The 24,938-nt window shown below is 42.8% G+C and overlaps 1 protein-coding gene across 1 annotated transcript in view; it reads left to right on the top strand.

Annotated features, from left to right (window-relative positions):
• obscnb (obscurin, cytoskeletal calmodulin and titin-interacting RhoGEF b) overlaps window positions 1-24,938 on the top strand; it is a 583,513-nt gene that overhangs the window by 142,781 nt on the left and 415,794 nt on the right. The window contains exons 22-26 of the mRNA XM_048618408.1: window positions 8,483-8,749; window positions 14,367-14,633; window positions 20,493-20,759; window positions 22,889-23,158; window positions 23,949-24,215. Coding sequence (XP_048474365.1) covers window positions 8,483-8,749; window positions 14,367-14,633; window positions 20,493-20,759; window positions 22,889-23,158; window positions 23,949-24,215 — 1,338 coding nt within the window. The remainder of the gene's footprint in view (window positions 1-8,482; window positions 8,750-14,366; window positions 14,634-20,492; window positions 20,760-22,888; window positions 23,159-23,948; window positions 24,216-24,938) is intronic.

Raw genomic sequence — 24,938 nt, 5'->3', positions numbered from 1 at the left:
AATAGAGGACTTCAAGAATCAGGTTAAAGATTTCATGCGCTTGGAGGGAGAGCCAGCTTTACTACTGTGAAAAGAAAAATAGAAAGCTTATGATAGTCAAAAAAACTCAACACTGCAGATAGCTTAGAGGAGAACGGAAAGTATGGGGACAAGTGAAAAACAAAGGAAATCAAAGAGAAGGAATGAAAAATATTAGCAAGCAATATAAGGAAACACCCAAAGATGTTTTACCAGTATATAAAGAGCAAAAGGCTAGTTAAGGAAAAGGTAGGACCTATCAAAGATGAAGAAGGGAACTTGGGTGAAGATGCAGGGGAAATGGGAAGAATTTTAAATTAATTCTTTTGTCTCTGCGTTCACAAAGGAAGGGGATGTTGTGGACGTAGTAATTCAAGAGAAGCAGTGTGAAACATTGGACAAAATAATCATAACAATTGAGGAGGTGTTAGAGAAGTTGGAATCCTTGAAGTTGAATTGGATCCAAAGTTGGCTTAGTAATAGGAAACAAAAGGAAATGGTCAATGATGCCCTTGCTCAGTGTTGGGACTCCTGCTGTTTGGTTTAGACATTAACGATTGGGAAGTTCGCAAACGACACAAAAATTGGCCATGTAGTGGACAGTGTAGAGGATAGCTGTAAGCTCCCAAATGATATAGATGTGTTGGTAGAATGGACAGGAAAGTGGAAGATGGAGTTCAACTCTGATAAGTGAGAGGTATGACTAAAGTGAATTTAAGGAGGTCAAACAATAAAAGCGAATACACAATAAATGGGAATATACTGAGAGGGGTATATGAAGGGAGAGATCGTTCAAGTGCACAGGTACCTAAAGGTAGCAAATAAGGTTGTAAAGAAGGCTCTCTTTCGTTGGCAGAGATATAGAGTACAGAAGTTGGGATATATTGATGAAACTGTGTAAGACACTGATGAGCCACAACTGCAGTATTGTGTGCAGTTCTGGTCACCGCATTTGAGGAAGGATGTAATTGCTGTGGAAAGAGTGCAGAGATGGTTTACTGGAATGTCGCCACGACTGGAGAATTGTACGAGGAAAGATTGGAGAGGTTGGAGTTGTTTTCCTTGGAACAGAGAAGGCCGAGGAATGACGTGATTGAGATATACAAAATTGTGAGGGGTGAAGATAGAGTAGACAGGAGGAACCTGATCCCCTTGGGAGACAGTTCAAAAACTATGGGTCATAGATTCAAGTAAAGTGGGAGAAAGATTGGAGCAGACGTAAGGAAAAACATTTTTTACGCAGAGGGTGGTGGGTCTGGAATTCACTGCCTGACTTGGTGCTAGAAGCAGAGACTCTAAACTCTTTTAAAAGGTACCTGGATCTGCACCTTAGATACTATACTGTAGGACTATGGGCTGTGTGTAGGAAAATGGGATTAGAAAGGGCATCTGGGTGTCTTTGGGTTGGCATGGACAGGATGGGCCAAATGGCTTCCTTTCTGGTTCTAAATGTAAAACTCACTCTGGTGTGTTACAAACACTTCCAAACTTTATGCAAATCATTACAACATACATTTTACAAATCTCACACTGCTTAGTCTGCTGTTTCTCCCCAGTCTTTACAGACATTGTTTAAACCCTCCTGAAAAACTCTAGCAAACCTTCTGCTCAGGGGCAGCAATATCCTGGACAGGAGGTTTGCTAGAGCTCTTTGTGAGGATTTAAACTAGTTTGGCAGGGGGATGGGAACTAGAGCTACGGATCAGAGAATGGGGTAACTGGTGTTACAGATACAGCATGCAGAGAGTCTGTGAGAAAGGATACACAGTTGATAGGGCAAAGTTGCAGTCAGTGCGACGGGTTGAAGTATGTCTATTTTAACACAAGAAGGGTGATGAATTGAAGAGCATGGATCAGTACTTGGAGCTACGATGTTTGTGACCATTTTGCAGACTTGGATAACACAGGGGCAGGAATGGTTGTTGGATGTTTCGGGGTATAGATGTTTCAAAAGAAATAGGGAGGGAGGTAAAAGAGGTTGGGGAGTGGCATTGCTAATCAGGGATGGTATCACAGCTGCAGCAAGGGAGGTCGTCGAGGAGGCTTTGTCTACTGAGTCAGTATGTGTAGAAGTCAGAAACAGGAAAGGAGAAGTCACTTTATTGGGCATTTTCTATAGACCCCCCAATAGCAACAGAGACACCGAGGAACAGATTGGGAGGCAGATTTTGGAAAGGTAAAGAAGTATGTTGTCATGGGTGACTTCAACTTCCCTAAAATAGACTGGAACATCCTAAGTGCAAATAGTTTGGATGGAGCAGATTTTGTCAGGTGTGTCCAGGAAGGATTTCTGACTCAATATGTAGATAGGCTGAAGAGAGGGGAGGCCATATTGGATTTGGTGTTTGGCAATGAACCAGGCCAGGTGTCAGATCTCTCGGTGGGAGATCATTTTGGTGATAGTGATCACAACTCCCTGACCTTAGTCATGGAGAGGGATAGGAGCAGACGGTAATGGAAAGTATTTAATTGGGGGAGGGGGAATTACAGTGCAATTAGACAAGAACTGCGGAGCATAAATTGGGAACAGATGTTCTCATGGAAATGCACAACAGAAATTTGGAGGTTGTTTGGGGATTACTTGCTACGAGTACTGGATAGGTTTGTCTCACTGAGGCAAGGAAGGGATAGTAAGGTGAAGGAACCTTGGATGACATGACATGTGGAACACCCAGTCAAGAGGAAGAAGGAAGCTTACTTAAGGTTGAGGAAGTAAGGATCGGACAGAGCTCTAGAGGGCTACAAGGTAGCCAGGAAGGAGCTGAAGAATGAACTTAGGAGAGCTGGAAGGGGTATGAAAAAGCCTTGGCGGGTAGGATTAAGGAAAACCCCAAGGCTTTCTAGACTTACGTGAGGAGCAAGAGGATGACCAGAGTGAGGATAGGGCAGATCAGGGATAGTGGAGAGAACTTCTGCGTGGAATCGGAGGAGGTAGGGGAGGTCGTCAATAATACTTTGCTTCAGTATTTACCAGTGAGAGGGACCTTGATGTTTGTGAGGACAGTGTGAAACAGGCTGATATGCTCAAACAGGTTGATGTTGGGAAGGAGGATGTGCTGGAAATTTTGAAAAACATGAGGATAGATAAGTCCCCTGGGCCAGACGGGATATACCCAAGGTTGTTTCAGAAATTGAGGGAAGAGATTGCTGCCCCTTTGGCGATGATCTTTGCGTCCTCACTGTCCACTGGAGTAGTACCAGATGATTGGAGGATGGCAAATGTTACTCCCTTGTTCAAGAAAGGGAAGAGGGATAATCCTGGGAATTACAGACTAGTCAGTCTTACTTCTGTGGTGGGCAAATTATTGGAGAGGATTCTGAGAGATAGTATTTATGATTATTTGGAAAAGCACAGTTTGATTAGAAATAATCAGCACGGCTTTGTGAGGGGCAGGTCATACCTCACAAGCCTTATTGAATTCTTTGAGGATGTGACAGAACACGTTGATGAAGGTAGAGCAGTGGATGTGGTGTCTATGGATTTTAGCAAGGCATTTGATAAGGTTCCACATGGTAGGCTCATTCATAAAGTAAGGAGGCATGGGATTCAGGGAAATTTGGCTGTCTGGATACAGAATTGGCTGTCCAATCAAAGACAGAAGGTGGTAGTAAATGGAAAGTATTCAGCCTGGAGCTCGGTGACCAGTGGTGTTCTGCAGGGGTCTGTTCTGGGACCTTTGTGATCTTTATAAATGACTTTGGTGAGGAAGTGGAAGGGTGGGTTCGTAAGTTTGCTGATGACACGAAGGTTGGTGGAGTTGTGGATAGTGTGGAGGGCTGTTGTAGGTTGCAACGGGACATTGACAGGATGCAGAGCTGGGCAAGGAAATGGTAGATGGAATTCAACCTGGAAAAGTGTGAAGTGATCCATTTTGGAAAGTCGAATTTTAATGCAGAATGCAGGGTTAATGGTAGGATTCTTGGCAGTGTGGAGGAGCAGAGGGATCTTGGTGTCCACGTCCATAGATCGTTCAAAGTTGCTGTCCAAGTTGATAGTGTTGTTAAGAAGGCGTATGGTGTGTTGGTTTTCATTGGCAGGGGAATTGAGTTTAAGAGCCGCGAGGTTATGCTGCAGCTCTGTAAAACCCTGGTTAGACCACACTTGGAATATTGTGTTCGGTTCTGGTTGCCACATTATGGGAAGGATGTGGAAGCTTTAGAGACGGTGCAGAGGAGATTTACCAGGATGCTGCCTGGACTGGAGGGCAGATCTTATGAGGAAAGGTTGAGGGAGCTAGGGCTTTTCTCATTGTAATGAAGAAGAATGAGAGGTGACTCGATAGAGGTGTACAAGATGATGAGAGGCATAGATAGAGTGGATAGCCAGAGACTTTTTCTCAGGGCGGAAATTACTAGTACGAGGTGGCATAATTTTAAGGTGATTGGAGGAAGGTACAGGGGAGATGTCAGAGGTAGGTTCTTTACACAGAGAGTGGTGGGTGCATGCAATGCGCTGCTGGCAGTGGTAGTGGAGACTCTTTAAGTGACTCTTGGATAGGCACATGGATGATAGTAAAATGTAGGGTATGCAGGGTAGTTTGATCATAGAGTAGGATGATAGGTCGGCACAACATTGTGGGCCTGTACTGCTCTACGTTCTATGTTCTATGTTCTATTGTCAATATTTCATCCAATGCTGATTCTACCTTGTTGATAGTGCAGATCCTATACTTCTAACCTGCCTTTGTACATTTGTGGTTCCCATTTGTTTTCACAATGCGACTGAAAATTTAACTCCCTTGAGCAGAACCATTTTTCCTGTGGCTTTTAGTTGTGAATATTATAGACTGCTGATAAAGAGAATGAGGTTGTAGACATGGTCGCTGAGCCGGTGGGTTTGGTTGCAAACGTTTTGCCACTCTGCTAGGTAACATCGTTAGTGCGCCTCCAGTGAAGCGTCGGTGTTCTGTCCAGCTTGTTATTTATATGCCTTGGTTTGCTGGGGTGGTTGGTATTACTTCTGTTTTATTTCTCAGTGAATTAGACCCTCTGTACAAATCAGTGTATTTTTGATGGAGTTCGGGTTGGAATACCAGACCTCCAGGAATTCCAATTCCAGTGTACACACGGCAACGCGGGGCACAAATTTGACTGGGACAACACATCGATAATCGCACAAGCCAAGCAGAGATCCGCCAGGGAATTCCTGGAGGCCCTGTATTCGAACTGGACCTCTACCAACAAACACGTTGAATTAGACCCTGTGTACAAACCACTATGAAACAAAACCGGAAGTAATACCAACCACCCCAGCCAACTGAGGTATATAAATACCAAGAGGGACAGAACACCGATGCTTCACCGGAGGCGCACTGACGATGTTACCTAGCAGGGTTGCAACCAAACCCACTGGCTAGGTGAGCATGTCTGCAACCTCATCCACAACCCGAGCTTCAATCTTCTCAAACTTTAGATAAAGGAAATATCAAAACCTCATAAGCTACTTATCCCTTTGTCTGGTCTCTTACTGTGGCCTTTTCATTCCACATCTCCGTGATATTGACTTGCTCTGGCTTAGTGATTGTTGCATTTGTTCAGTTTGAGCCTTGTGGATCCAGTTTTCCAGGGAGATGCAGGCTAGGTAGATTGGCCATGGGAAAGGCAGGGTTACAGGGATAGGGGATAACAAGAAGTAGAGCCGGATGAACACAGCAGGCCAAGCAGCATCAGAGGAGTAGGAGCAGGAAAGCTGACGTTTTGTGCCTAGACCCTTCTTCAGAAAATCAGGGATAGGGTTGGGGCGTGGGTCTGGGTGGGATGCTCTTTGGAGTGGTGGTGTGGAATTGATGAGCCTAATTGGCCTGCTTCCACACTGTAGGAATTCTATGATTCTTCATTTCATCATTGGTAATATCATCAGCTGCCAGGGAATTAACTCTGACTATATTCTCCCTAAATCTCTCCACTTTTGTCTCTGTGATGGTCCCTAAAACCTTCCTCTGAACAAACTTGTAATACCTATTGAAATAGCTCCTCAGAGACCGGTATCCTGTTACCAGGTCACCGTTTATCGACAAATGAACGGATGTTGACTCGTACAGAGACAGGTACCAGAGTGTCAGTATGCCTGCCGCTCAAACTTTTTATGTCAGCCAGGGCTCCATGATAAACAGCCCCAATCAGGAAACTCATATTCTGTGAGGTCCATCTGGCTGACCTTGTTAAAATCATTGCAGATGGGACGCTGTTGGCAGTAGCTTTTGTCCTTGTTGACACTCTTGGTACTGCCCCATCAATGGGGTTTTGTTGTGTCTAACCCTGGCCACTAGACTAATGTCTCACCAACAGTTTTCATTTTGCAGACCCCTGGATGGCCCTAGTTGGGTTCAGCCAGTATTTGAAGGTGACGTTTGTTTGGGGCAATTACTTTTGCTCCCCATAACAATATGCCATCCTCTATAGTGAGCTGGTCTCTCTGGGTCCAAAAGGTTTCAAGTCTAGTTGTGATGGCCCTTTGGTTTCCCCCATTAAAACCAGTTTTTTCAGTTTGGACAGGACTGGATCTTTCTAAGTCCAAAGTGTGTTATTGTTGACTGTGACTGGGATTGCGTCCTGAAAACTTAATATTATTCCAGACCCTTCTGTTGGGGTTACCTCTGGTGGTGTATCTAGTAGTGGGAGGTGGCTCAATGCATCCACATGTGCAACTGGGCTTCCTGGAAAGTGTTCTAACTTGCAATTTTAACAACTTAGCATTAGAGCTCATCACTGAATGCGGCCTAAAGCTATGGTTAGCATTGTCTTGGCCTCTTTAAGCAGACTAAGTAAGCGTGGTTCTTGTCCAGCTTCATGAAGGACAGGCCCCCCTGCCAGCTTTGCGTATAAATCGTCCACGTGAAGGATTTCTCCAGCTGCGAAAATTGGTTTACATTTGTTTAAAATCCCCACACAGATGAATGGACCCATCAACTTTAAAATTGGTATGCCCGGTGCTATTCATTCTGTGAATTGGGCTGGTTTGATGATTCCTTCACTTTCCAGCCTTCTGATTTCTGACAGTTGTCTTAACCTGGTCAAAAATGCCAATATTGATTCTCTTGGTTCTTGAGTTGCCGAGTAAAAGTGATAGCGTCTCAGAATTAAGAGAGGCTTGGAGTTGTAATATTCCTTAACTATGTCAGTCACTTCTTGAAGGATTTTAGTCTCTGGTGCCTCAGGGAAAGTTAGACTCCCAATGTCAGAAAAAGCTGCTCCTGCACAGGCTGCCAGGAGAATTGCTCATTTTTTGTCTGCCATAATGTCATCTTCCTCAAGACATAACACATTCTTTCCACACACTGGGCTCAGTCCATGCTGGAAGAGTTGAATGTGTCAACATTCCCAAACAAAGAAATGATGTAAGAAATACTTATCCTAACTCAAAGCTGACTGTCACAAGCAAATTTCTTCAGAATCGTGCTTTACTATTATCACCCCTGAAATAACTCCACAGAGGCTGGTATCCTGTCAGCAAGTCACCCTTTATTTACACATGAGCCAGTTTTGACTGTAACTCATACAGAGTCTGGAATCATAGTGTCAGTATCACTCAGACACTCATAATTTTTATGTCAGCCAATACCCCATTCAGGGACTCATATTCTGTGAGGCTCAGCTGGCTGACGTGGTTACAATCACTACAATCCTAATATTACCAATGTGGTTTGTTACTAATTTTTGGATCATTTTTCATTATTTTTCATTATCGATGGGGAGGTGATGGCCTAGTGATCTTATCATTGGACTGTTAATCTAGGCACCCAGATAATGTTCTGGGGACCCAGGTTTGAATCCTGCCACGGTAGATGGTGGAATTTGAATTCAATAAATATCTGGAATTAAGAATCTAATGATGACCGTGAATCAATTGCCCATTGTTAGAATAAACCCATCTGGTTCACTAATGTCCTTTAGGGAAGGAACCTGCCACCTTTATCCGGTCTGGCCTACATGTGACTCCAGACCCACACCAGTGTTTGACTCCCAGCTGCCTTCTGGGCAATTTGGAGTGGGCAATAAATGCTGCCTTATCCCTTGAATGAATTAAAAAAAAATCTTTCATGGACTGTGGGTGATGCTAGCTAGGATTTATTACCCATGTACTACCTATCCCTAATTGCCCTTACAAGATGGTGGTGAGTTGCTTCCTTGAACCACTGCAGTTCATGTTCTGTAGCTATTGCTGTTTTAGGAGGAAATTTCAGGATTTTAATTCAATGATAGCGAAGGAACACCAATATCGTTCCAAATAAGGCTGCTGTATAGCTTTGTGGGAAGCTTGTTGGTGGTGGTGTTCCCATGTATCTGCTGTCCTTGTCTTTCCACATGGTAAAGTGGGTTTGTAAGGTGCTGTGTTAAGTTGTTAACTTGTTAACTTGTATTTCACTTGAGGACACTTTTTTTTTAATGTTGAGGTGTTACATTAATGTAAGTTCATTCCTATTGTACAATTTTAATTATAAATTCACATGTGACTATTTTCCAGAGCCTCCAACAGAGGTAGTTAGAGAATTACAGAATATTACAGTGGAAGAGAGGCTGTCTGCTACTTTGAGCTGTGAGTTTACACCTACTCCCAAGATGGTCAGATGGTACAAAGACCAGAGCTTAATCAAATCATCTGACCGATACAAATTCAGTCAAAACAAGAACATGACAGAACTCACCATTTCAAGCCTCAGACCTGAAGATTCTGGTGAATATAGCTGCAAATCAAGTAATGCACAGACCACAGCCACACTTGTAGTTGAAGGTACAAATTAACACTTTGTAATAAGTTCCTTACTGTTACAGATTAAGTTGAAAGTGCATGATTAGAAATTAACCATCTGTTCATTGATTGCAGAAATGTTGCTGCCTCTGCTCACGAAATATTCATTACTTTGCTTTTGCTTGTTTATATATCTCATGCTTATGCCCTTTATCTTGGAACAGTTCTCTGAACCAGTTGTTTGTATTCACCTTAGTTATTAATATTTATTGGAAATCCTACCTCACAGTAACCTTTTAAAGCTAAAGAAATGTAAACCAAAACATTCATTGTGAATCACGTACAGGCCCATTCTCATTTGGGTGTGTTCATAGTGCCATAATGGTAAAGAGAAAACTTAAGTCAAACTTCTTGTCCAAGCAGAAAGGATCTGATAATTGGGCATTTTCAAGTTGACAAGGTGGAGTGCTTCCATGATCAGTGCTTGAGTTTCAGTTATTTACCATGTATATTAATGGATTAGGGAAAGATGCTGAGAGTAATGTGATTTGGTATTCCATTTATACAAGACAATGTGGGATAGTAAACTGCAAAGACACAGGTTCTAAAAAAATATAGACACGTTAACTGAATGAACAAAATTGTAGAAGGCGCATAATACAGGGAAATGTCAAGTTATTCACATTGGTCATAAGATCAGAAAAGCAGAATTTTTTAACAAAATGTGAATCTTGTAAACACTGAGACTTTAACATGAAAGTTTATCATTCAGGTGTAGCAAACAATTGTCTGGCATGTTGACCTTTATTACAAAGTGCTTGGAGTATAGGAATAAAAACGTGTAGTCAAATTATTCCAGGATTTGATGAGGCCAACTCGAGAGTACTGTAGACAACAACGTGCAGAGCTGGATGAACACAGCAGGCCAAGCAGCATCATAGGAGCAGGAGGGCTGACGTTTCGGGCCTAGACCCTTCATCAGAAATGAGGGAGGGGAAGGGGGTTCTGAAATAAATAGGGAGAGAGGGGGAGGCGGATAGAAGATGGATAGAGGAGAAGATAGGTGGAGAGGAAACAGACAGGTCAAAGAGGCGGGGATGGAGCCAGTAAAGGTGAGTGTAGGTGGGGAGGTAGTGAGGAGATAGGTCAGTCCAGGGAGGACGGACAGGTCGAGGGGGTGGGATGACGTTAGTAGGTAAGAGATGGGGGTGGGGCTTGAGGTGGGAGGAGGGGATAGGTGGGAGGAAGGACAGGTTAGGGAGGCGGGGACGAGCTGGGCTGGTTTTGGGATGCGGTAGGGGGAGGGGAGATTTTGAAGCTTGTGAAAAGCACCAAACCATCATCTCCCAAACCATCCACAAGCTCATCACCTCAGGTGACCTCCCCAAACACACCCCCTCCTCCTGGACACCACCCCAAGGCCTCCTACCCTCCCTCGACCTCTTCATCTCCAACTGCCGTCGTGACATCAATCGCCTCAACCTCTCCACCCCTCTCACCCACTCCAACCTCTCCCCGCAGAACGTGCAGCCCTCCGCTCCAATTCCAACCTCACCATAAAACCCGTGGACAAGGGAGGCGCAGTTGTAGTATGGTGCACTGACCTCTACATCGCCGAGGCCAGACGCCAACTCTCTGACACCTCCTCCTACCGCCCTCTCGATCATGACCCCACCCCCGAGCACCAAACCATCATGTCCCAAACCATCCACAACCTCATCACCTCAGGTGACCTCCCACCCACGGCCTCCAACCTCATCGTTCCCCAACCCCGCATCGCCCGCTTCTATCTCCTTCCCAAAATCCACAAACCTGACTGCCCTGGTCGACCCATTGTCTCCGCCTGCTCCTGCCCCACCGAACTTATCTCTACCTATCTCGACTCCATTTTCTCCCCCTTGGTCCAGGAACTCCCTACCTTCGTCCGTGACACCACCCACGCCCTCCACCCCCTCCAAAACTTCCAATTCCCCGGTCCCCAACACCTCATCTTTACCATGGACATCCAGTCCCTTTACACCTGCATTCTCCATACAGATGGCCTAAAGGCCCTCCGCTTCTTTCTGTCCCGCAGGCCCGACCAGTTCCCCCTCCACTGATACCTTCATCCACTTAGCCGAACTCGTCCTCACCCTCAACAGCTTCTCTTTCAATTTCTCCCACTTCCTACAGACAAAGGGGGTGGCCATGGGTACTTGCATGGGCCCAAGCTATGCCTACCTCTTTGTAGGTTATGTGGAACAATCCCTCTTCCGTACCTACACTGGCCCTAAACCCCATCTCTTCTTCCATAACATTGATGACTGTATTGGCACCGCCTCGTGCTCCCACGAGGAGCTCGAGCAGTTCATCCACTTCACTAACACCTTCCACCCCAACCTTAAGTTCACCTGGATCATCTCTAACACCTCTCTCACCTTCCTGGACCTCTCTGTCTCCATCTCGGGCAACCACCTAGAAACTGATATCCATTTCAAGCCCACCGACTCCCACAGCTACCTGGAATACACCTCCTCCCACCCACCTTCCTGCAAAAATGCCATCCCGTATTCCCAATTCCTTCGCCTCCGCCGCATCTGCTCCCAGGATGAGGCATTCCACTCCCGTACATCTCAGATGTCCTCGTTTTTCAAGGACCGCAACTTCCCCCCATCAGTGGTCGAGAACGCCCTTGACCGTATCTCCCACATTTCCCGCAACTCATCCCTCACACCCCGTCCCCGCAATAACAACCAAAAAAGAATGTCCCTGGTCCTCACGTACCACCTCACCAACCTCCGGATCCAACACATCATCCTCCGACATTTCCGCCATCTGCAATCCGACCCCACCACCAAAGACATTTTTCCCTCCCCACCTTTATCTGCTTTCCGGAGGGACCACTCTCTCTGTGACTCCCTTGTCCGCTCCACACTCCCCTCCAACCCCACCACAATTGGCACTTTTCCCTGCAACCGCAGGATGTGCTACACCTGCCCCCACACCTCCTCCCTCACCCCCATCCCAGGCCCCAAGAAGACTTTCCACATCAAGCAGATGTTCACCTGCACATCTGCTAATGTGGTATACTGCATCTGCTGTACCCGTTGTGGCCTCCTCTACATCGGGGAAACCAAGCGGAGGCTCGGGGACCGCTTTGCAGAACACCTACGCTCGGTTCGCAATAAACAACTGCATCTCCCAGTCACGAACCATTTCAACTCCCCCTCCCATTCCTCAGATGACATGTCCATCCTGGGCCTCCTGCAGTGCCACAAGGATGCCACCCGAAGGTTGCAGGAACAGCAACTCATATTCCGTTTGGGAACCCTGCAGCCCAATGGTATCAATGTGGATTTCACAAGCTTCAAAATCTCCCCTCACCCTGCTGCATCCCAAAACCAGCCCAGCTCGTCCCCGCCTCCCTAATCTGTTCTTCCTCCCACCTATCCCCTCCTCCCACCTCAAGCCCCACCCCCATTTCCAACCTACTAACCTCATCCCGCCCCCTTGACCTGTTCATTCTCCCTGGATTGACCTATCTCCTCCCTACCTCCTCACCTACACTCACCTTTACTGGCTCCATCCCCGCCTCTCTGACCTGTCTGTTTCCTCTCCACCTATCTTCTCCTCTATCCATCTTCTATCCGCCTCCCCCTCTCTCCCTATTTATTTCAGAACCCCGTTCCCCTCCCCCATTTCTGATGAAGGGTCTAGGCCCGAAACGTCAGCCCTCCTGCTCCTATGATGCTGCTTGGCCTGCTGTGTTCATCCAGCTCTGCACCTTGTTGTCTTGGATTTTCCAGCATCTGCAGTTCCTACTATCTCTAGAGTACTGTATACCATTTAGGCCTCCATATTTAAGGAAGAATGAACTTGTATTGGAGACAGTGCAGCAGAGGTTAAATATATTCCTGTTGTTTGGAAGAATGAGGGATAATTTCATTGAAACATACTGTTTTATAGTTTAGCTGTTTCTGTACATTAATTTACACAGGGCATTGGTGAGGCCTCATTTGAAGTCCTGTACACTACTGGTCACTTCATTTATGGAAGGATGTTAACGTGTTGAAAACAGTTCAGAGAAGATTTACGAGATTAATATCTGGAATGGGCAGATTGCCTTATGAGAAAGGCTAGACAGCCAAGGCCTATGTCGACTGGAATGTAGACGTATCAGAGGTACATATGCATGGAAGCATGCACAGGCTTTACAAATGGGGCTCATGAGCAGAGAGTGAGGATGCAGGGTGAAGGGATGGGGGCGGTGAAACAGAATCGGGGGAGAGGGAATCAGGGTTGAAGGAAAAGTGAAGAAGGGCAGGAAAGTGAGGATAGAGAGTGGGAGAGGACGGGGATGAGGGAGGGTGCTTCATCGCACAACCTTGTTTGCCCCCTCTCCTGGGTCAAGGCCACAGTTTCCAAACCTGTCTAAATGCGCAATTTAATGAGAAGCCTGCGTTGGTGTGGACAAACAAGTACAGCCTTAAAAATAGGGGAGTACACATTTGAGATAGAGATGAGGAAATAGTTTTTCATAGAATCCCCGCAATACAGAAAGATGCCATTCAGCCCATCAAATCTGTACTGACCCTCCAAAGACCATCCACCCAGACCTAGCCCATCCTATCCCCGTAACCACACATATACCATTGCTAATCCACTAACCTGCAAACTATAGGGCATTTTATCATGGCCAATCTCAAAGTAATAAACAGATCATTTAAATAAATAAATAGATAATAAATAACATGATCATAAAAAGTACCAAGCTATCTAACAAAGCTCTTTTTTTCTAAAAAGAGTCAAGCAATGTCTCCTCATCTTAGTCCTAAATGGCCAGCCCTTTATGCTGGGGCTATTGTTATGATAGCAGTAAATGTGGACTATCAAATGTTAGCTTCCATTATCTGATTGATATGCCAGAGAACCTTTACGGACTGATAACGATTTTTAAAAAGAAAGAAACATGGATCTAACATGTCTGCAGTAGTCACCTGATAATGGATTGAGGCAGGCTTTGGCAGACCCACATGGAATTAATGAAGCCGTCTGCATTAAGATTACCATTTTCATCTAAAAACCTCAAAACCAGGCAACTAAGTTACCGCAGTGTTGTAGTTGTAGTAGCAGTTGGCAGTAATTAAACTATAGATACCCCACTACAAGTACTCACATCTATATTGCTGCTTCTGTATAGAAACAGGTGTAGACCATTCCGCCCCTCAAGTCAGCTTTGACGTACTGATTGATCAGGTGTAATTTTTTTGTTTGTCTGGTGCATAGGTAGCTTTGCTTGTGTTTAATTTTCTACTTAAAAGTGAAGCTAATTGAAATAGTATTTTCTGTCTTGTGATTTGTGGAATATAATTTACTTCATATTAAGGGGGATACATTAAGGGAAATATATATTGGATGTATGTTCAAATTTGCTTCTGGTGTCCCGTTTCACTTGACTGGAGCACAGGTCAGAGAATCATGTCTGTAGCTTGATGACAACATTTGTCAATGATTTGAAAGTCATTTGAGAGTACTGTGAATTGGGGTTGCTATGAATCAGCCATTGATCCTCCAATTTAATCTCCCGTTGAGCAAGAATATGTCTGGAATGAAACCATATAGATCACGTATAATTTAAAGTATAAACGTTAAGTAATAATGTTTGTATTTGCATTTGTAGCTTTGAAAATAGAAATCATAAAACATTTGGAAGACATAGATACTGAGGAAGACAGCAATCTAGTTTATTCATGTGAGTTGTCTCATGATGTTGAAGAAGTTCAGTGGTATCTAAATGATACTCCCTTATACTCGAATGATTTCAATGAGATAAAGAAAAAAGGAAAGAGACACATGTTAATTCTGAAAGGCGTAACACCTGATGACACAGGAACAGTTATGTTCAAAGTGAGAGATCTGACAGATAAAGCACAGCTGAATGTTCGAGGTAAGCGCCCCGTTATTGTTTATTCGGAGTTTAAGAATAATTGCATGAACCATTTAAGGTGTAATATTTCTGAATGGGAATACCTTTTTTGAAACTGACATTGATTCACTTATGTTCTTCCAATTTAATTGTATGCAGATATGCTAGAGTTTTATCAAAAGTATTTTTACTTTGAGGAACGGTAATATTTTATCCCATAACTTACATTGTAAGCCAGACAATCTAAATGAAATGAAGAATCTCTTTTTGTAGCTACGTTTCAGTGCCCTAATGACATTATTATGGAGAATTTCCAACAAATTATTAGGTTTGCATTCACACCATCAACTTGCTTATATTTCATAACTTACTTTGGAAATTTACTCATTTATTAGTATATATGTATGACTAAGTGAATGTATGTAAATAGGAAATAAAATTAAAATGATGCCGTGGAATAGTAGAATAGAGGAAGATTCAGGTTAGATACATTTGCGTAATCTTTAGGCAGGAGTGTTGAATGGAATGATCCAACTCAATCTCCTTCTGAGGCCCCCCCCAGCATTAGAAACAATTTGATTTGCTCCATGGAACATCAAGAAATGGGTGAAGACATTGGATGCAGCAAAGGCTATGGGTCCTGAGAGCATTCAGTGTTCAGTTTGGAGTCTGCCACAACCACTCAGCTTCTGACCTCATTTCAGTTTTTGTCCAAACATAGGGAGAAAAGAACTGAACTACAGAAATAAGCAAGAGAGATTTCCAGGATCACCGTTCTGCCCTCATTCACCTTCGGCTTTGGATTCCTCATTGATTCTGGGCTCTGTTGGTGCGTTACCAGCTTCCATTGGCACTATCGACAAGGAAAAATCCCTGTCTCTGATTGGCTGGTAACTTTTAGTGGGGAAAGGGTCATTTCTGCCCTGGATTTCTTAATCCTGTGGAAGACCTGATTGTGTCTACTTAAATGTGGCGGTAGTTCACCAGTGAAAGTGTCACAAGGCATTTACTGGCTTGCCAGAAGTCCTGTTTTCTGTGTAAAATTCTGCCCTCTGTTTCTGATTCCAAAGTCTAAGTTGATAATATAAATTTTGGATTGCGGTTGTTCCAGCACTTACCTTTGAGATGTTGTTCTCAGCTTCAGCTGATCTGAATAGCTACCTCTTGTTCCTGCTTCTACCATGAAGCTAACTAGAAATCTACTCTGCCACTTGTACCTTGACACATTCTGCAGGCTTATTTATTTGTCCATCTTGGACCTTACTGAAGGCCTTAAGAAAAGCGAGTGAATTGCTTGCCTTCGAAAGTTCAGTCCCTGACTTTTTTTTGCAGCTGGTGTGGTCATGTTTCTGGTCAGTGGTAAACTCCAAGATGTTGATGCTCGGGATTTAATGATGGTAATGTTGTTGAATACGGTTGTTGCCTGGCATTTTCATGGCACAGATATTACAATTTATGACTAAAAACAAAGTACTGCACATGCTGGAAATCTGAACGAAAACAGAAAGTACTGAAGAAACATTTGTGGAGTGTTACCGAATGGAACAGTGTTACCACTTGAGTTCAGTATGACTCTTGTTTAGAACTAAAAGGAGCTAGAAAACAGCATATTTTTAGACATATTCTAATCAACCTGTTTAGTGTTGCTATTACACACCTCTGGAGGAAATAGGACTTGAAACTGGGTCTCCTGGTCCAGAGGTATGGACACTGCCACTGTGCCACAAGAGTACTCAGTAATGGTTTTTATTAAGCTGTAGACAGGGGAGAGGGGTGGTGCAAATGGAACAGATTGTGAGGGTGCCCAGAGCAAAGACAAAGACCCCACAACATCCCCACTGCTGACCTCATGTTGGAGGGATCTTCATTGATGAAGCAGCTGAACATGGTTGGGGCTAGCACACTATCCTAAGATCATAAGACATAGGAGCAGAAATTAGGCCATTCAGCCCATTGAGTCTGCTCTGCCATTCAATCATGGCTGATAAGTTTCTCAACCCCATTCTCCCGCTTTCTCCCTGTAACCCTTGATCCCCTTAACAATCAAGAACCTATCTATCTCTGTCTTAAATATACTCAATAAACAGGCCTTCACAGCCTTCTGTGGCAGTGAATTCCATAGATTCACCACTCTCTGCCTGAAGAAGTTTCTCCTTATCTCCGTTCTAAAAGGTCTTCCTTTTACTCTAAGGCTGTGCCCTCCGGTCCTAGTCTCTCCTACCAATGGAAACATCTTCCCAACATCCACTCTGTCCAGGCCATTCAGTATTCTGTAAGTTTCAATTAGATTCCCCCTCAACCTTCTAAACTCCATCAAGTATAGACCCAGAGTCCTCAAATGTTCCTCATATGTTAAGTTTTTCGTTCCTGGGACCATTCTCGTGAACGTCCTCTGAACCAGCTCCAGGGCCAGTACACCTTTCCTGAGATATGGGGCCCAAAACTGCGCACGATATTCCAAACGTGGCCTGACCAGAGCCTTATAAAGCCTCAGTAGTACATCCCTGCTTTTATATTCAAGTTCGCTCAAAAAAAATACCAAAGTTGCATTTGGCTTCCTAACTACTGACTCAACCTGCAAGTTTACCTTGAGAGAATCCTGGACTAGAACTCCCAAGTCTCTTTGCACTTCAGACTTCTGAATTTTCTCCCCATTTAGAAAATAGTCCATGCTTCTATTCTTCTTGCCAAAGTGCATGACCTCACACTTTCCCACGTTGTACTCCATCTGCCACTTCTTTGTCCATTCTCCTAACCTTGTGCAGCCTCCCCACATCATCAATATTACCTGTCCCTCTACCTATCTTTGTATCATCTGCAAACTTAGCCAGAATGCCCTCATGTCCTTTATCTAGATCATTTATGTATTAAGTGAAAAGTTGTGGTCCCAAATCTGATCCTTGTGGAACACCACTTGTTACCGGATGCCATCCTGAGAAGGACCCTTTTAACACCACTCTCTGCTTTCAGCCAGAGAGCCAATTTTCTATCCATGCTAGCACCTTGCCTCTAACACCATGGGCCCTTAAGCAGCTTCCTGTGTGGCAGCTTGTCAAAGGCCTTTTTGAAGTCCAGGCAGACAACATTCATTGATTCTCCTTGGTCTAACCTGCTCATTTCTTTCTCAAAGAATTCTAGCAGATTTGTCAGGCATGACCTCCCCTTGATGAAGCCATGCTGATTTTGCCGTATTTTACCATGCACTTCCAAGCATTCAGAAATCTCATCCTTCATGATGGACTCTAAAATCTTACCCGACCGAGATTGGGCTAATCAGCCTTTAATTTTCAGTTTTTTGCTTTACCCCCTTTTTAAACAGGGTGTCGCTTTAGCAATTTTCCACTCCTCTGGGACCCTCCTTGACTCTAGCGATTCCTGAAAGATCACCACTAATGCCTCCACTATCTCTTCAGCTATATCCTTAAGAACTCTGGGATGTAACCCATCTGCTCCTGGTGACTTATCTACCTTCAGGCCATTCAGTTTTTCTCGGTTTAGCAGAGGGCGGTTGGAGTGCAGATTTGCATCGGCACAGTCACCGCAGCAGAAGGAGGACCTGAGCAAGACGCCCCCCCCGAATTCGATTGAAGACAAGCATTCAGCAGAGGGTGGTGATGATGCTGATTGGTGGATGGCGTGAAGATTTGCATTGGCGCAGTCACCACTACTAAACGGGGGTTTGTGGAGGATGTGTTGTCAAGGGAATAGATAGTATCCTTCATAAGCAGGATCAAGAGTCCTGTATGGTGTGTTGCCTGCCTGATGCTAGAGTAAGGGATATCTCTGACTGGCTTAGAGTGAGAGGATCCTTTTGTTGCTGTCCAGGTTGGAACAAACGCTATAGGCAAGACTAGGAAGGAGGGCCTGGTCAGGGATTATCAGGAGCTAGGAATGAAATTAAAGAGCAGGTTCTCAAGGGTTGTAATCTCTGGATTACTGCCTGAACCATGTGCAAATTGGTACTGGGACATGAGAATAAGGGAAGTAAACGTGTGGCTAAAGGAGTGGTGTGGGAGAGAGTGGTTCCTTCTCATGGGGCACTGGCATCAGTATTGGAACAGGAAGGATCTGTACCGCTGGGATGGTCTGCACCTGAACTGAGCTGGGACCATTGTTCTAGTGAAAGGGTAAATAGGCTGGTCAACAGGTCTTTAAACTAGAAAGTGGGGTGAGGAGGGGAAGGGTAAAACTTCTCCCAGTGGGGATCAAAGTAACAGGCTAACATCTGTAGGGGTAGATTGCACTGTGTAGAAACAAGAAAACAATGATGGGAAAGGAGAATTCAGGAGAGGTTATTACAGTCTCCAGCACAGGCACAAATAGGACAGAGTGTTTGGAAAAGATTAGGAATCAACCTTCAAGCACACTGGATAAACGAGTGACAATGAGAAGGGGGACGGTTAATACAGGACTGAAGGTGCTATATCTGAATGCAAGCAGTATAAAAAGGAAAATGAGCTTGTGGCGCAGATTGAAATTGGCAGATATGACGTGGTGGGCATTGCGGAGATATGGCTGCAAGGGGATCAGGATTGGGAGCTGAATATCCAACGATAGACATCCTATCGAAAAGACAGGCAGATGGGCAGAGGGGGTTGCCTTATTAGCAAGAATTGAAATTAAATCAATAGTAAGAAATGAGTTAGGGTCAGATGGTGTAGAATCTGTGTGGGTAGAGTTGAGGAACTGCAGAGGTAAACAAAAACCATAGTTGGAATTATGTTCTGAGGAACTCAAATGCAGCATCCTGGGACAGAGATGATTAGCCTTCGACAACCACATTAATGTCTTTTGTCACAAGAACAGAAATTACTGGAAGAGCTCAGCAGGTCTGGCAGCATCTGTGGAGAAAAATCAGAGTTAACATTTCCGGCTGAGTGATCCTTCCTCAGAACCACCAGAACTGGGGAAGGGTCACTTGACCAGAAATGTTAACTCTGATTTCTCTCCACAGATGTTGCCAGGCCTGTTGAGCTTTTCCAGTAATTTCTGTTTTTGTTTCTGGTTTACAGCATCTGCAGTTTTATTGCATTCTATCTTCTTTTGTGCTATATATGACTCTGACCGGTGGAGTCTTCTTTTGAGAATTGTATGATGCCAAACTCAGTCAGTTGTTGCCATGATGTAAAGTGCAGTCATTCTCACCACACCTTTTTGTTCATGTGTAAGCCAAGAATGTAATGAAGCGAGGAGGTGTATGGCCTTGATAGAACCCAAAATTGACATGAGTGATCAAATTACTGGTTTCTACGTGCCATTTGATTCTACTATGAAGGAGACCTTCCATACCTTTGTGCAGGTTGAGAATAGACTAATGGGGTTGGTAATTTGAATGATTGAATCTGTGGTTTTAAATTTACATTTTGACCATTGAGACTTCATGGTGTCTGGATCAAAGACTCCCAGGCAGTTCCTGCCTAACTATATACCACTGTGTTACTTCTTTTAGTACATCTTTCATGTTATTGCGGTGGTAATAAAGACAATGGTTTTAAGGTATAATTCTGAGAGTTAGGCTGTTGACTGGTTTGTGGTAGAACTCTCCCAATTTGGTGTACATCTTCAGATGTAAATGAGGAGAACTTTGCAATGTTGACTGACTATCCTGACTTGGAGATATATTGCTGTTCCTTCAGTGTCGCTGGGTCAAAATTTTGGATTCCCTCCCTAAGGGCACTGTGGGCCAACCTATAGCTCATGGACTGCAGCTGTTTAAGAAGGCAGCTCACCACCACCTTCTCGAAAGCAACTAGAGACGGGCAGTAAATGAATAAAAAAAATTTTGCTTCAACAATCTGCTTATCAAGGTGAACTTTTAGCTGCTCAGGAAATGTTGAAAATTGAAGTTACTGTATTTGTTCTTTATCTGTCATATTGCAGAAAAGCCAATAGTCTTCATGAAATCCTTGGATGACATTGTTGGAGAAGAGAGAGGAATGATCACTTTGGAGTGTGAAGTATCGAAGCCCAAAGTGAATCCTATCTGGAAAAAGGATGATGTGATTCTTGGTTCAAGTGACAAATATGAACTACTGCATGCTGGAAAAACACTTTGTCTTATAGTACATGACCTGAATAAAAGTGATGCTGGATTGTATACTTGTGACATTGGGACTGACAGAGCAAGTGCTAAAGTTGCCATCCAAGGTATGCATTGCTATTGGATGTCTATTGTAGCCTGACAAATAGTGAAAAACAAATGAAGGAAGATATTTGCATACCATTCTGCAGTCTGAAGAAGTAATAATGCTTCAATAGGAGTCTTGAGGAGATTATTTTTTTCTGAGGTTGATGCCCAAGTAACAACTAAACCCTATGTGCAGAAATTGCAAGAAAGGAGATGCAGGTCTTCAGTACCGGATCTTTGGGAATTTCTTGGGATTCTTCAGAGTGGCTGATATGTTTAAGTTGGTATTATTATTGGCTACAAAAATAAAGTTGCTGGAAAAGCTCAGCAGGTCTGGCAGCATCTGTGAAGGAGAATATAGAGTTAACATTTTGGGTCCGGTGACCCTTCCTCAGAATAGTTCTGAGGGGGTCCGGTGACCCTTCCTCAGAATAGTTCTGAGGAAGGGTCACCGGACCTGAAACGTTAACTCTGTTTTCTCCTTCACAGATGCTGCCAGACCAGCTGAGCTTTTCCAGCAACTTTATTTTTGTTCCTGATGTACAGCATCCGCAGTTCTTTCGGTTTTTATTATGATTGGCTAAATGTTCCTATCACACTGAGAAACACATGAATTTTCCCTGCTTTTCTGCATAATTTTTTTATTCTTTCATCCAAAGAGTTTCCATTTGTAAAGGTGCTTGGAAGAGTCCTTGGCCCATTTCAGATTCTCTTGGATTATTAAGCCTGAAATCTTAGAATCATAGCATTATTACAGCATCCAAGAAGGCTACAAAACCATATCTAATGGCTAGACCAGGAAAATAGCCACAAAAGTGGATTTAAGTCTAAGTCATACATATTGCGGAGCCAAACATAATTCCAGAATAAGTATTTGTATATTTTTTATGGTTGTCAGGAAAGACAAACACATTCTTTTTGTTTGTACGCACAACTTTTGTTTCTCTTCATTTCATCCCTTATGAACACACAGCGCATTTCTTTTGATATTTTAAAAGAAAATGACTTGTTCTTATCATGACCAACCAATATATCAAAGTGGTTCAAAATTGTACAGGACACCAGAGATCATCCCCATTATGGGGTTTTGACTTGATGGAAAACATGTACAGCAACACAGTACTCCCTCAGTGTGTCAGGCTTTACTTTCCTATTCAAACTCCAGAGGGATTTGAAGCCAGAACCTTAAGATTCAGAGGTAGGTGTGCTCCCAACGGAGCCACAGCTGACATTATGGCTGAGTAACCTTGCTATGTGATGTAGAATCCAGCATTCTGTACTGTCATCTGCCTCCTGTTGCAAACATGATCTTCCTAATGTACTTTTAGAGCTCTACATAATGCATCTGTCAGATGACAAAGAAACATTTTGTCTACCAACAAATGTGAACATCATTATGTTACCAAATCTGTTGGACAATATCTTTCAAAGAATAAATCTGTGTTTGCAATGCTTAAGACTTGCATTAGGGTGTTCCTTGTTGCAATCAGGTAGGATAATCAGAATTTGTGCAAAGCTTTGTTAAAGCAGAATGTTTGTGAACACCAACTATCTGATAATATTTGCCAACTGCACATATTCGCCTCTAACATTTTTTCAGGCAGCACATGGGTATGTGCATTAAAAAAAGCTGATGTTTAAAAATTTTTCAAATATATTTACTTTTTAAACCCTTTATTTCTATTAACTAATATATTCTTCTATTCAGTTCTTTTCATTTTTAAGGTTTTTATTAAAAGATTTTGAAAGGTCCCTAAGGGGCAACTTTTTCATGCAGAGGGTGGTGCAAGTATGGAATGAGCCTCCAGAGGAAGTGGTGGAGGCTGGTACAATTACAATATTTAAAAGGCATCTGGGTGGGTATATGAATAGGAAGGATTTAGAGGGATATGGGCCAACTGCTGGCAAATAGGACTTGATTTATCTAGGATATCTGGTCGGTATGGACGAGTTGGACCGAAGGGTCTGTTTCCATGCTGTACATCTCTTTGACTCTATTAGCTATTTATCACCTTTTTAAAATGTATTTGAGGTTTATTCCTGCATGTGCACATGCTCCCAAGTGAAGCCTGCTTAGTGTTCAATGTCTATCAGAACCAACAATCAAGTATACCTGTGGTTCTCATTTTAAGTATCTACTTTGTTACAGATTTGAACATTGGAATCACAAAGCGACTAAAGAGCATAGAGATTAAAGAAGGCGAAAATGGATCTTTTGAATGCATACTTTCTCATGAAAGCATTGATGAATATTACTGGACTGTAAATGGACTGTTAGTGGAAGGCAATGAAAGATTTGAGACATTTAATATTGGCCGAAAATACATCCTTAATATTAAGGAGACAGCTCTTTCAGATGCTGGGGAAGTAATTTTCCATGTGCGAAATCTTAGTTCGAAAGCCTCATTGGTAGTGAAAGGTATGATCAGTTTAAATCAACATTGATATGAGTACTTAGTGACTTATTTGTACATATTTAACAATGTGAAAGTCTTTGAAATGTGACTGTCTTAAGCAGATATCAGTGAGTCAATAAACAGTTGCTAACGCAGACGGAAACACTTATTTATACAAGTTGTATCTATATAAGAGCATTATCAAAGCACAAACAATCACTAAACAAAACTATAATGTTCCATGGTTCTAGACAGCCGAAGTACTTTTGCAGGTGTAAAAAAGTACATTTTAATGGCTGCTGACTTAATTTCACCATAGAATTGTTTATTAATTTATTAATAAGATTAGTGGGAGGTAGAAATGAATTGTTGATTGCTAAATAACTTCAAACAGAACATAGTTTCTTTCTTTTAGTTGGAGTTCCGATCATCCTGTTCTTGTGGTGCAGGAGTATTACTTTACCCTATGTCATCTCAGCATGTTTGGTGTACAGATCATTTAAATTAGGATTAGTTTTAAAAGTTTAATTACCTCTTGAGTGTCCATATTATCATTTGCTGCCTAAACCATACAGGATCACGAATGGGAAAAGATCATTTTTTTCATGAGCCACCATTCATAGTGCTCAAGAACAAACTGCTAAGAGCTGTAAAAGAACTCTGCATTTGATTTCCACTGTCCTGCTCTATGTTTAAGACAGTGTAATTGATACATAATTACATTCCATAAAAGCCTTACATTGCAAAGGTTGAATTGTTAGAAGATGAAAATTTGTGTTTTAAGTAGAACAATATAACTTTTTTGTGTTTCAGAAAAACCAACAGAAATTACAAAGCAACTCAAGAACTTGGCGGTGACCGTAGGTGAAGAGATTGTATTGAGCTGTGAAACCTCTAAGCCTGATGCTTCAGTGAAGTGGTTTAAGGATGGCAAAAGAATTAGAAAGAGTCATACATATGAAATATCTCAGCAAGGAACTGTAAACAAATTGATAATTCGTCAAATCACTACGAAGGACTCGGGAGAGTATGCATGTGAAACAGAGACTTCTAAAACCAGAGCTACTATCACTGTAAATGGTAATGACATTACTTTCTCATTGTTCCCTGCACTATTGTCATTAGCACTATGTGCATATAACTTTCTCATATTAATTTATTCTTATGTATGGATAGGACATTGCATGTAAATATTCAGTGTCATAAGTCATGACCCACTTGTGATGCTTTTGATATCAAGAAGGCTATGTAAGCTAAAGTTGTCCATCTTAAATCCCCATTCTTAAAGATTGAAACAATGCAGTATATAAATCCAACATTGTTCTGTAGGGACGATAATTTGAATTTCTGAATAACTAGATAGAGAATGCAGAATTTGAACTGGATTATTAAAATCATCTTAAAACAAATGAGAGAATTCCATATTATTGAAAAAATTGGTAGGAATATTGATCCATTACTAAACAGCTTTGGTTGAAGAGGTGATCGGTGGCTTGTCTACTCACTTAGATAGTTCATGGAGAACTGAAAGGATGGAGAGGAAACAAATCATGGAGTGTAAAGATTAGTTTAAAATGCTTTAAATAACCTTGGAATCAGGAACAAAAACAGAAGTTGGTGGAAAAGCTCAGCAAGTCTGGCAGCATCTGTGAAGAGAAATCAGAGTTAATGTTTCGGGTTCAGTGACCCTTCGTCGGAAGTGATGGTTGCTAGGAAAATGTCGGTTTATATGTAGAAGATAGGTTGGGGAGAGCGGGAAAGGAGTAAATGATAGGTGGAGGAAAAAGCCCAAAGAGAAAGAAG

The sequence above is a fragment of the Rhincodon typus genome, chromosome 2 (genome assembly GCF_021869965.1).
Source record: "Rhincodon typus isolate 14 chromosome 2, sRhiTyp1.1, whole genome shotgun sequence".
NCBI lineage: Eukaryota > Metazoa > Chordata > Chondrichthyes > Orectolobiformes > Rhincodontidae > Rhincodon > Rhincodon typus.
The sequence above is the reverse complement of the archived record's forward strand: the minus strand, read 5'-3'. Positions and strand labels throughout refer to the sequence as shown.